The 12,028-nt window shown below is 36.8% G+C and overlaps 1 protein-coding gene across 13 annotated transcripts in view; it reads left to right on the top strand.

Moving 5' to 3' along the window:
• NLGN1 (neuroligin 1) overlaps positions 1 to 12,028 on the top strand; it is a 406,008-nt gene that overhangs the window by 85,916 nt on the left and 308,064 nt on the right. For 8 of the 13 annotated variants that reach the window (XM_030495209.1, XM_030495216.1, XM_030495214.1 and 5 more), the window contains 2 exons: positions 2,508 to 3,313; positions 3,758 to 3,817. In XM_030495209.1, coding sequence (XP_030351069.1) covers positions 2,821 to 3,313; positions 3,758 to 3,817 — 553 coding nt within the window. In that variant the 5' untranslated portion in view covers positions 2,508 to 2,820. The remainder of the gene's footprint in view (positions 1 to 2,507; positions 3,314 to 3,757; positions 3,818 to 12,028) is intronic. The other 5 variants (XM_030495218.1, XM_030495219.1, XM_030495221.1 and 2 more) reach the window with 1 other exon arrangement.

Consider the following 12,028-nt stretch of genomic DNA (forward strand, 5'->3'; position numbering starts at 1 on the left):
TTTGTTCACTGATGCTAGCTACTGCCCAATAGTTAATCAAAAATAGCCAAACACAGTATTGCATTATATTCTTACCTTTTTAGCCTCCTGTCTCTGTCTTACAGTAAAACATTGTTTATGGGAGGCAAACTAGAACTTTAGATCACAGCAGAGCTGTTCAGCTGCAATGGCAAAACAGCTGATGGACAAGCTTAAAACTATAGCCCAGGCCTCGGATTTGCATTGAATTAACCGTTTAGGTACCAAGTGTATGAAAAAGTTGTCTTAGATCTGAAAACAGGTCTTAGACTCTTAGAGTGAAAGTGTTCAATGAATTATTAGTAGCAATTTGGTAATTTTCCATGTTGAACTAACTCAGCAGCTTGAAATGAAGAAGGGTGCTATTGTTTGGCACAACTATGTCGAATTTGGTTTGTCCTCAGACCTCCCCAGACCATGTAAATTAGAAGGAGGGCTACTGAGATTAAGTTCCTGCTATTTGTAAGTTTGAGAAAGAGGAGAGAGTACATTTTTCCACTTCTGACAGGAAAAACCAAACGTGGATTTTAAGACCTAGTGGAAAAGGTTTAAATCTGTGGAGGTTTTTGAATGCCACTAAGTAATAAGCTTCCATCTTTCCATAACCTACTGTACATCAACTCAGAAAAGCAAAGTCATACTTGGTGCTTTCTGCTCGGGCACTTGTCTATGTACTCTGTATTTCTCAAGTAATATCCGACTACCTTCAAAATTTGAAATGCAACAAAGCAACAATCTTCCAAGAGGCAATTGTCTGCATGCCATTCTGTGTAAGTTTATTAAAATGAATGCTAACACGTACATCAAGTTTGGGAAATTATTTTCTGCAGCTAAATTGGTGTGTTTCCAGCAAATGCTGAGAATTTGAAACTGGAGAATGGAGGATACAAGCCTGTTTATTAATGCAGTTTCACAGTGAAGGTGTTAGAATTAGCAGAGAAAGAAAGGGAGAGAGAAAATTATGGAAAAGCTTCATCTATCTCCTTATTGCCTCCTGAGATAGATTGTTCAGAGCTAAAGGAACACTAGACATGAACCAAATCTCCTGCTGTCCTATATAGCTTTTACAATCTCCTTTTTAATAACCCAAACTGCAGGGTAGTCTGACTATTACACAAGCCGTTCTTTTGAATTCTCTCTACAATGTGTATAGACATGATAAAAAAACAATTCTCATTAAAGCTGCCAATGCTGTTTCAAAAGCAGGTGGTTTAAAATGTTTCCTATACAAAGCAAAACACATTTCTTGTGCATTACACACTGCTTAATAGGGAGTGTAAGATTACACTGGTATGTTGTGTATAACACTGCATCTTAAATAATGGGATATTGTAAGTCATGGTGGAAATGTGTTTAACATGAATATGGAAGTTATAATGATATGCACTGCAATTTTCAGAAGTGCTGGAACACAGCTTTGTGTGACAACCTCTGAGCTGAAGTAGTTGAAAATAAGATCTGGAATTTGAGATTATACAGTCTCTGATCCTAACTGTTTTTCTAGGATATTGTTCAGTCAGCATGCGGGTGTATGACAGATAAGATTTCTACTGTCCTATGGGAACCTTTATTGTTTCTGTTATAAACTGAGGATGGTAGGGATTTGGTGCATTCATCATGTGTTTTAATTTTTCACTTAAGTCAGTAGTTTATAAGGAATGCAGGATTGGTCTGAAGTAAAAATTCTGATATTCAGCTCCATCCCTAAACTGTCTCTTCATATCCTTCTCCAAATCAGTTTTGAAAAAAACCACTGAGGTCCAGTTATGTGCAAACTCAGAGTTTGCCCTTCCCTTTAGGGAGCAGATTTTGGTCCTTCATTGACGTGAACACTCTTGTAGGTGTTTTTCATCAGCTATCAGAAACTTGTGAAATAAGAAAACCATATAAAGTATGGTAATTCAGGTTATCATGAAAAAGCATAGTAATTAATGTTATCTGTACAAATATATTCCAATTGCCTCAATGTTTTAATGAGAAGTTGTATTTTAAAATGAACAACAAAAAAAGTTTGTAAGTATTATAATCTGCTTTTAATGAAATAAAATGCATTTGAGTCTTTAGTATGCCTGTCTAAATTTCATTATCTTCTGATTTAAAAAATAATTACTTTCGTTTTGATAAATCCACTTGCGCAAACAAGGTGAAAATTGATTATGAGCTGATTAAGTTAAATAAAACATTAACATAAACACTTATGAAATGTAGCCTGGTAGCAAATTAGTTATTCTTAAAAAGTTGAATTTTAAAAATGTATTTTCTGTGAGTTCTGTTTCTTCTGAAAAATCTCTATAAATTCAACAGGTGACATTATAGATAAACCAGTAGCGAGTGTTTCACCCGCCATTTCATGGACCCATAAACTACTGCAATTTTACTTACATGACTCTAGCAACTATTAATGTATGTAAATAACTTGTGAAACATCTAGTTATCACTCTGCTTATATTAGCTCTTTCATACTAATGATTTATTTTCATTTTCTCCAGGATATAGACCTGCGGCTAACTGGATTTGATTTATAAGAGGGGATTCTGCAGTAAATGGCTGCTCTCTTCATATTGCTGCTATGGAAAACAGAATTGTCAATAGGATGTAGTCTGATAAATAGTGCTGAGTGAAGATGCAGCTTCAATAAGTGTGAAATCAATGGAAGATACTTACCGCATGAAAAGCCTTTTGAGATTTTTCTGACAGGCGCCTATTTAGGAAACTTGATCTGTTTCCTTCGGTTGCCCTGTTTTTACACCAGTGGATACAAATCAGATTGCTTCACTGTAGTCACACAACTAATGAGGGACCATGGCCTTTCCAAGATCCATGTGGCTGAACTGTGTATGGAGAGCGATGATACTCCGCCTGTTACACATGGGATTGAATGCCACTTTTGCTTCTTGTATACTTGGATTTTTGCTTCACGCTGCAGCTGTGTCCTCCCAAAAATTGGATGATACCAACCCAGTGGTGACCACCAACTTTGGCAAGATAAGAGGGATTAAGAAGGAACTTAATAATGAAATTTTGGGGCCTGTTATTCAGTTTCTTGGGGTTCCGTATGCTGCCCCTCCAACAGGGGAGCGCCGCTTTCAACCTCCTGAGTCTCCATCTCCCTGGGCAGATATCAGAAATACCACTCAGTTTGCTCCAGTGTGCCCCCAGAACATTATAGAAGGCAGGTTGCCTGAAGTCATGCTTCCCGTGTGGTTTACTAATAATTTGGATGTAGTTTCCACCTATGTACAAGATCAGAATGAAGACTGCCTCTATTTAAATATCTATGTCCCAACTGAGGATGGTGAGTTAACAGCAGGCAAAACAGGGAGACCTTTATATTTTCCTGTTCTACATTCTAACAATATTAATTCACATGTACTGGTAGCATGCATGGCTTTCTTTGTTTGCATGCCAGCATATTACATGTATGCATGCTGCTTTTCTGTGTGTGCATCTGTCCTTGGTTTTTGTTTTGGTTTTGGTTTTCTTTCTGTCCACACTCATTTTTTTTCTCCCACAGCACGTGTATTTTTAGGTCAAAGTTGGTGCCTAATTCTCATTGCCACCCACTGACTTCTGGGAAGTTGCATCAACATCTTATCCATTGCATGTGCAGGCACAACCAGTTGAGAGTCTTCCGCACCTAATAAAGCAGGTCATATTTAAGTTAGATAGTGGTGTTGCATGCTCCTACTGTCTGTGATGGAGCTCCATGTTATTTTCTAGTCTTCTATTCATTTTTCAGTCAAAAGAATATCCAAGGAATGTGCCAGAAAACCCGGCAAGAAAATTTGTAGAAAAGGAGGTATGTATAAAGTGGACACAAAAAATATGGGGGAAAGATCAAGACCTTGCAAAGGAAGAATGAATAATACAGCTGAAAGAGGCTGATTTGCTTATGCTGTGAAGTGAACTGTTAGGGACTATCTTGTCCTAATGAAGCCAGAAAGGTATTTAAAGAGAGGACCATGTAAAGCAGATGAGAAGATAAGATTTGTAAAGCTTGAACTCAGTTGCACCTGATTATCTCTCTCTCACTATCTCATGCTGACCTTATTGGCAGCTTCTCTTTCTTGGCCTCATGGTTTAGAGGCGTGTTTGTCACTCATACATAGATACAGTATGTCATATATGCATGCAGAGGAAGTAGCTCGCATGACTGGGGCCTGGTACTATTGCCATTGAAGTTGCTGGCACGGCTCCAAAACTCTATATTCCAGTGATATGGCACAATGGCTGTAATATATTATAGCAAAGCAGAACTGAAAGTCCGCACCGACTTTCTCCATGATACACTCTATTTTCTTGGAACAGTGTTAACTTTCCTGAAATGTAGATGTGAAATACTTTTTTTCATTTACACGTTTCTGAAAGTGAGCGTTGATTATTAGGTGATTACAGCTCTCTTTGTAAAGCCGAAAATCTCTTAATAGGGGTGTAGGAAAATGTTAAAATATTGTGACATGGTACTTTGGAAACTAGGCTGCTTTTGGAAGCTTTGAAACTTGGCTTCTACCCTTTTCATGTTAGGTAGTACGGGAGAATTTGCAGATTTCTTTGTGAACATTTGCAAATTCCCGAAGCAGTTGAGATGCAATATAGGAGGTATATTTTGGTACTGATTGAAAGTAGGCACTTTATACTAGTTTAAAGCACTGATTTTGTACTACTTTATGCATTTGTTTTATACCACATTATTTCTTTTTATTATTTTCTTTAAAATGTGTTACTTAATAGCTGGACTACATTTGAATCTAGAATACTTCTTCGGGTAAAAAAAGAGTAGTGTGGACATATATGGTTGTCTATTAGCTGTAATACATATTTTTTATACCAGTTGCTATATGTCCCTATTATTCCAGAACAGATACATTTTAGCAAAGTGTCATAGCAGGAAATGGTTTAGAGTTAGGCCCAGTTCAACTCTGTAAACTCTGTATTAGGTTTTTAAGGCAGTATGTAGGCATCTAAATGAAGGTGGCCTTATTTTCCAAGGTTTTTGCTCTTACATCTCTTACTGACTGGTAATTGCAGATAGCTGTTAATTATTGTCAATTGTAGTTGCTCAATGTATGCTTTTTTAGTTGTCTAAATCCACTTTCAGTGACTTAAGGCAATTTGTTTTTAAAGTGCTGGGCTTTGAGGCGACTTTTACTGTTTTCTATTAGGGAATTTTTGCTCTGTGCTGTAAAAATACAATTGTTTAAGGTGGATTCCCAAAATTGGAAACAAAGATAATCAGGGTACTGTGAGCAACGTCACTTCTTCACACATCATTCAAGTTAGAAGAACTGCTGTCATTTATATGCATTCAATTAATGTGCAGTGCTGCAGCAGTTATTACGCAGTTCATCAGGCATGTGTAATTAGCTGAGCAACTTTCACTTCCTATCACCCAGACGCTGATTCACAAAGTCATAAATAAAGATGCAGATCTCCATCATTGTTCTAAGAAAACATCTTTTACTATCAGAGAATATTGAAAAAACAAAGTCGGAAAACCAGCAAAAATAAAGGGAGGGAGAGCCCAGGAAATGGACAAGTCATGTTTATTGTCCTGTGAGCCTGAAGGAGAACAAAGAGAGTTATTTGAAATTAAGTAGGTACCTTTCCAGTTAAATTCACTGCACACACAGCACAATAAAAACCCCACCTTTCCCCACTGACTAGTGCTCCTGAATACCTTCAGCCTGGGCAGTTGGCATAGTTGTAGTAATCTCTGTTCTCCAAGTAACTCATGCTCTACTCACCTGTTTATAACCTAAGATTATCCTTGGCTTGGATTGCCCCCATGCCCTGTAGTAAAAGGAATCATGGTGTAGAACAAAGTTGCAATAGCATCATAGCATCTTAGCAGCAGCAGCTTGGAAATAGCATTGAGTTTGCGTGAGAAAGAAGAAAGGCCCAATATTCTTTCACTTGTGGGATTTTTAGGTTACAGTCATTTCATTGCAGTTAGGGATGAAAATTACTGGAAAGAGAAAATATGAAAATAAGAGGCAGAACCTTTACACCATCTTATTAATTAATCAAAGATATGTAAGTTCAAAGTGACTGAACCAACAACTGTGTGCTATTGTATATATTGTTTGATTCTTTCTTATTACATGAAGTAGATGGAATTAGATAAATAAATCAGTATCTATACTTAGTTGTCAGCTGAGGGACATGAGAGGATTCAAAATTTTGAAGAACAGGAGTATTCTGATGATGATAGGTAGATGCAGAAATGAAAGGAATTCTATCCATGAGTTATGCTAGAGATTGTAATGAGCATTATAGCTATTGCCACGTGTTGGTGGGATTTGGATACACACACTGCAGAGACTACAAAATGATCAGCTGGAGCCAGGTGAAAAGGAATGTGTCAATACAGTATGCTTTTTGCTAAAAATGGATGCCTGTATGTCAGTATACTTTATCTTCAATTTACTGATAAAGAAAGATCGTCTGTTCTCATGTCTTTCTTCAGGTACGTGAAGGTCAGATGTTACTAATTCCATTATGGGTATGCATATAAGCAGAAACCTCTCTATTTGCTAGGGCTGGTTTTAGAAAATCTATGGAAAGACATCTAATTAATTTTGTGCTGCTTTTTTAGAGGCTAGAATGCATAATTCTAAATTTTAATAGAACCTAGGTGATATTGCAGATAACACCATTTTACTGTTTGATATTCATTACATTGTTGATTATGTGTTATTCCCTGTCAAACTTTTGCATCATTTCTAGGGAATACTTGAATAGTTCTGCACTCTGTTTAGTATTTCAGAACTCTGTTTTACTTTATAGTCAAAGCAAAAATATTTTACTGGTGATCCAGAATGACAGGGTAACTTATCTCTAAGGAGGACTGTATGTCCTGCTTTAGCTGCATGCCTGTGTTTCCTTAATACTATATATTAACTTATTTGCATTACAATAGTTTGCAGCATGAATTTCCTACTTTAATGACGACTATATAAAGATGATTTGAAAATGATTACTAATATGACCACTAAAAGAAACCCCAGGTATTGTGTGTTCTGCACTTGGGATGACACTATGCTCTTTCTTATGAACCTGTACTAAAGCCTTCATATTGTCTGAAGATACCTAAATGTGAAAACATGGAGGTGCAGTTTTTGTAGAGAATATGATATATACTCAGTGTCATGGCACTAGGCACTTACAATTTTGGATACATTTGTAGGGGAATTGGGAATAGAATAAGAAAAGAAATCACTTAATCCTTACTTTTATATTTAGGAATTATCAGTGGCTAAGGGACTGCCCAACATCAGTGACTTCTTCACATGTGGATTCTGTTTCCTATTCTAGTCGGTGCAGTGAATAAATTTTAAATGCAGAGAATCATGATCTGAACTACCTCATTTGAGAATGTAGGATTAGACAGCTTTATTAATATTTATGCCCTCTAATGGGCTACTTGATTTTCAAAGCAAAGCTCCCAACACCTTTGGTTAGGGCTGTGGTTACTATGGACACATAGGAACATATACACATACATACATATACATTTTTGGAAATGAAACACAAATCACAGAACTGTAATCTTATCCTGCTTTGATCATTCATTGTTTTCAACAGAGAATATGTTACATCAGTTGTGATTTGTAAATGGCACTGATAACTTTAAGGCTTTTAAGCTTAGCAATATGGAATATTTTTTACAAATCTAAGCAGAAATCTAGCCTGTTACCCTGTGTTTCTGTTGGATGTTTGTTCCAATACTCCGTTTAACTTTGCTAGTTTACTTATCATCAGATCTTGGAAAAGAGGAATTAATGCAACATGTGCAGTTCCTATGGACTTCATGAAATCAACTTTTTTCTGTATACCTGTTTCAGTTTTGAAATCAACCAGAAAAGGACAAGCTAAGACCTGTTAAAATGTGTATTTCCACTGGCAAAATATATCAATTGATTATTAGATTCTTTTTCTCTATGTAATGTAGAAAATTATATCAAAGTAATTGACTTTCAGATGGTATATTGTCAAAAATTACTGAAATATTCTTTCCCCATGGCCATATAAATGAAAAGTATGAAATCTAAGGTGTGAGCCTCCATCACCGTAGAGTGAGCTATGTCAAAATCCATTGCATTGCCACTAGGTTAAGAACGTGCATTTATGGAGCATTTACCAGGGCTCATGGTAACTTCAGAGTGAGCGTTAAAGCCCAAAGAGTTACCTTAGTGCATATTTTGGTGTATATCAACCATTACAAAGGGTGTGTATCTTCAATAGGCCACTCTAAAAATTCATAATGAATTATTTACGTGTAGGATATTTGTGTCAGTGGTTGGCCTGCACATGCTTAGATATTTTGCCTCCATTCACCCATGCTGGCTCCTGGCTTAAGAGCCCTCATCCTTGTTCTGGCCTCGTGTGGTCAAAATTCATCCCTGCAGTATCAGCAGGAACAAATGTAGTCCATAATCCTGAACTCCAGTGCTATGCACTAAGACACCAGGATTGTTCTATTTTTCTATTCCTTTTTGAAGCACTGTATTCCTGTTTTTCATTCCTCAGATACCACTGCAGCATTTCCTATTATACTAGTAATACATGGAAGAAGATAATGAAGCAAACATTGTCTTGTACAGACCTTTTCATCCTTTCACAATCTAAAGCTGTTAGTGTCAGCAGCTTTTTTCAAAGATGTGCAGCAGGTTTATGTCATATTTGAAATAAAATAAAATGCTTAAACACTGATGTTCTTTTTACAGTTCTCTTTCTGGGTGAAGCAATGCTTGACAATAGAAGACTTTGCAGACTGCATTTTAAGACTCCAGTCATCTTAAATGCCGTCAACACTGGTCACCGTCCTCTGTAAATGTCTGGTTGTTCGGGCTGTGGGCTCTTGCTGACCACACAGTCTTTGTGCTGTCATTGCTTTGTTCATATACCTTAACAGTGCTTATAGCTCTAACAGGTCTTGAATTCTGATCTAATTCCATTCCTTGTCCGTTATTTTACTGCTTGCTTTTCATTTTCTACATCCTCCCACACACAGGCTCTAAAATAGTACTGTTATCCTGATAATACTAAGTCAGAAAAAACTGGTTTGTGATTCTTCCCCTGGTCTTTTTCGGGTTGGACCAGTTGTATTCCGTAAACAGTGAGGTTTTCCTTTCAATCTGATAGTTTCTAATTTATCATTTAAAGTCAGAATGGACAAATATTATAAAAAATAGCTACATATTTGCACACTTTCATGAGGAACACTTGAGCAACTGATATTACTTTTGGGTAACTATTCTTTCCTTCTTGCTTTTCTGTCAATTTTTCCCTGCATTGTAATATTATTCCTTTGCTCTTCTCTGTTCATGCTTTTAGTTTCTTTGTTTCCTTATAGTACACAGGGATACAAATATTTTTATTATTCTTTACATAAGTTTTTAAGCTTGAAACATGATGCTTACATGTGTCAAACCATTCTTAAGGATCATCTCAAGTATAATGTTAATAATCTGCTTATAACTTCAATATTGCTCCAGTATAATTTGGGGGGGGGGGGGGGGGTTGGGGTGTTTCAAATTCTTTTCACTTATTATTCCTTAGTTCTCTTCATTTTTACTTCCTTTATGTTGTCAAATTTACATGTCTTCTCTACTTTGATTTGTATAGTATTATTAATTATACTCTGCATTCAGAACCCAGTTGCTTTAATGAGGTTAACATAAATGAGATTTGGTTTTGGGATATCAAACCATTTCCTTCTGGTTTAATATTAATATCTATTATTTTACTTTCTCATACTTGTAATAATGAAGATTTATCCTAAAAAGAAGCAGCACTGAACAATACAAAACTAAGGGAAATGGGACAAAGCTGACGTTAAGCCATGTTTGCACCTATATTTTAACACATTGCTTGGACCAGGGTGGTCTCTGGCCAGAATCAGAACCACACCAGGGCTACTGTAAGTGAATGCAGAAATTGTAAGATGTGGAAATGGCATAGTGCAGGTGCTGCAGCTGATTTTGCTTTCCAGAGTTTTGCAAAAGTATTTGAAGTATTTCAGCAGCAACAGTAAATCATGTTGCTAATTCCTCTGTTGTGGGAATTCTTTTAATATCCCTTTATGCTATCACAGCAGTAATCAGAATCTGCACTGGCAGAGTTTTCTATATGCTTTTTATTGAGGGCGGCTTTTGCCTTTCCTGTTCATACTAATAGTACAGTAAACACATAATAAGTTTAGTCTTAGGAATGTGTTTGAAGAGAATGAAAATCACCTGGCTGAGTAATTTCTGGTTCTTCAGCTGATAAAGCTCTGGAAGAAGTTTCTTGATTGAAATATCATTGCTTTGTAAAGGGCGGTCTATCAAGGGGGACGGAGGGAGAATAAATCTTCTGTGAGGTCTCTGTGTTAGCAGAGGTATAGCTGGTAGATTTGACCAAAAAGACATATTTTATGGTAGTCCAGGATCTGTCCCTTTATGTTGAAGAGAACTCAGAATACAGTTTGTATGTGTTGTGGGCACTTGTTCACTGTGTTCCTTCTCTCAATGGTAATCTACAGTTCAGTGTCTTGTGAGATGCTGAACTATTATTATTAGTTATAGTTCATTAGGATTATTAGGTTTGAGTTACAATTAATGTCAGTGGTTTTGGATCAGGCCCTGTAGAGGCAAAGTATTGAGGTGTTTTGGTATGATTTAATATTTGTTTAAATACTTTCTTTGAATCCTCATTTTATAAATATTATAATGTGTGGAAAGTCACATAGTATATATAGGGAGACATAATCTAGTAAGGCGAAAACTTGTATTTGTTTCTGGAAAGCTTCCATTTGTTAAATTTCACTGGTTTTGTAAAGGCCTTCTTTAATTATTAGCTGAAAATCAGGTATTTATGTAATTACCGTAATTATATCTACACATCTAGTGCACTTGCAATTATTTCATTAAAAATTCTAATTATTATACAATTATAGGGGATAATGACGTCCTTGTAACATGTTGCAGAAGCCCTAATTAAATGGTGGCATAAATGAATTGGAAGTGATTTTGAAGTTTTGAATATTGTTTTATCAGAAATATCAGAAGTGATTCATCCACATTATAAACTGGCAGTAAAACCCCTCCAAAGTTATTTTGAGAAAAGACTTCACAGAGCTTATGGAGAAAGATTTGCCTCTGTTGCATTCTGTCTTTATTTTCAGTTCTCTATAATCTTACACCTAAAAACTGTCTGCAGATTTTTAATGGAAAGGTGCATTGTGTAAGAAGAAGATTGCACAGCTTGCTGAAGCTTTCAAGAAGGCTCAGCCCAGAGCAAACAGGCTCTATGTGCAAGTGCAGACTGTACTTAGACCTCCTTCTATATGCAGGGAAAAAACTATCCCAACAGTTGGTTCAAGCTGATGAAAAAGCACCACTAAATATAGGGTGGTTTTCATTACATGCTGAATTTTGATGATCTGCTTGTATATTAGAGTGTCCAAATCGTGCAACTCCAGGTGGTGGGGAAAGAGAAAACAAATTCCTCTTGGAGCACAGGTCCATGTAATGCTCCAAGCACAGGAGGTGGACTAAGCAGTGGGGATAGAGGAATCCTGTGGACTGTCTCCCTTTCTCTCCTTCAGGGTGGGCGGGGAATGATGAGCAGGAATAGCATATGACAGAATCTACCAAAACCTCAGGATCACAGATTTCTCATTGTCTTTCGTGTCAGCCTTCTGTAGTATACAGATAATCTCTCTTCCTTCAGTTAATTTTAAAAGTCAGTGAAAGGGGCAGTAAGGCATATATAATTTTTAGGCTTATTTTATCATTCTGTTCTTTTACCTCTAACGTAGTGTGTTCTTAAGTGAAGGGCGCATAACAGCGTAGCTATGGCATGACTGGCAACCATGCAGCCATCTTTACCACTGCATCCACTTTGGTTTTGCTTCTAAAGGCAGCAGCCAGCTGTCAGGCTGTGGGTCTGGGCAGACTGGAGCTATCTGCAAACCAACTGGAGGGGCCTCCCATCTCTCTTGCACCCGGCTGCTTACCTCCCACCT

This window comes from Strigops habroptila, chromosome 8, assembly GCF_004027225.2.
Source record: "Strigops habroptila isolate Jane chromosome 8, bStrHab1.2.pri, whole genome shotgun sequence".
Lineage (NCBI taxonomy): Eukaryota > Metazoa > Chordata > Aves > Psittaciformes > Psittacidae > Strigops > Strigops habroptila.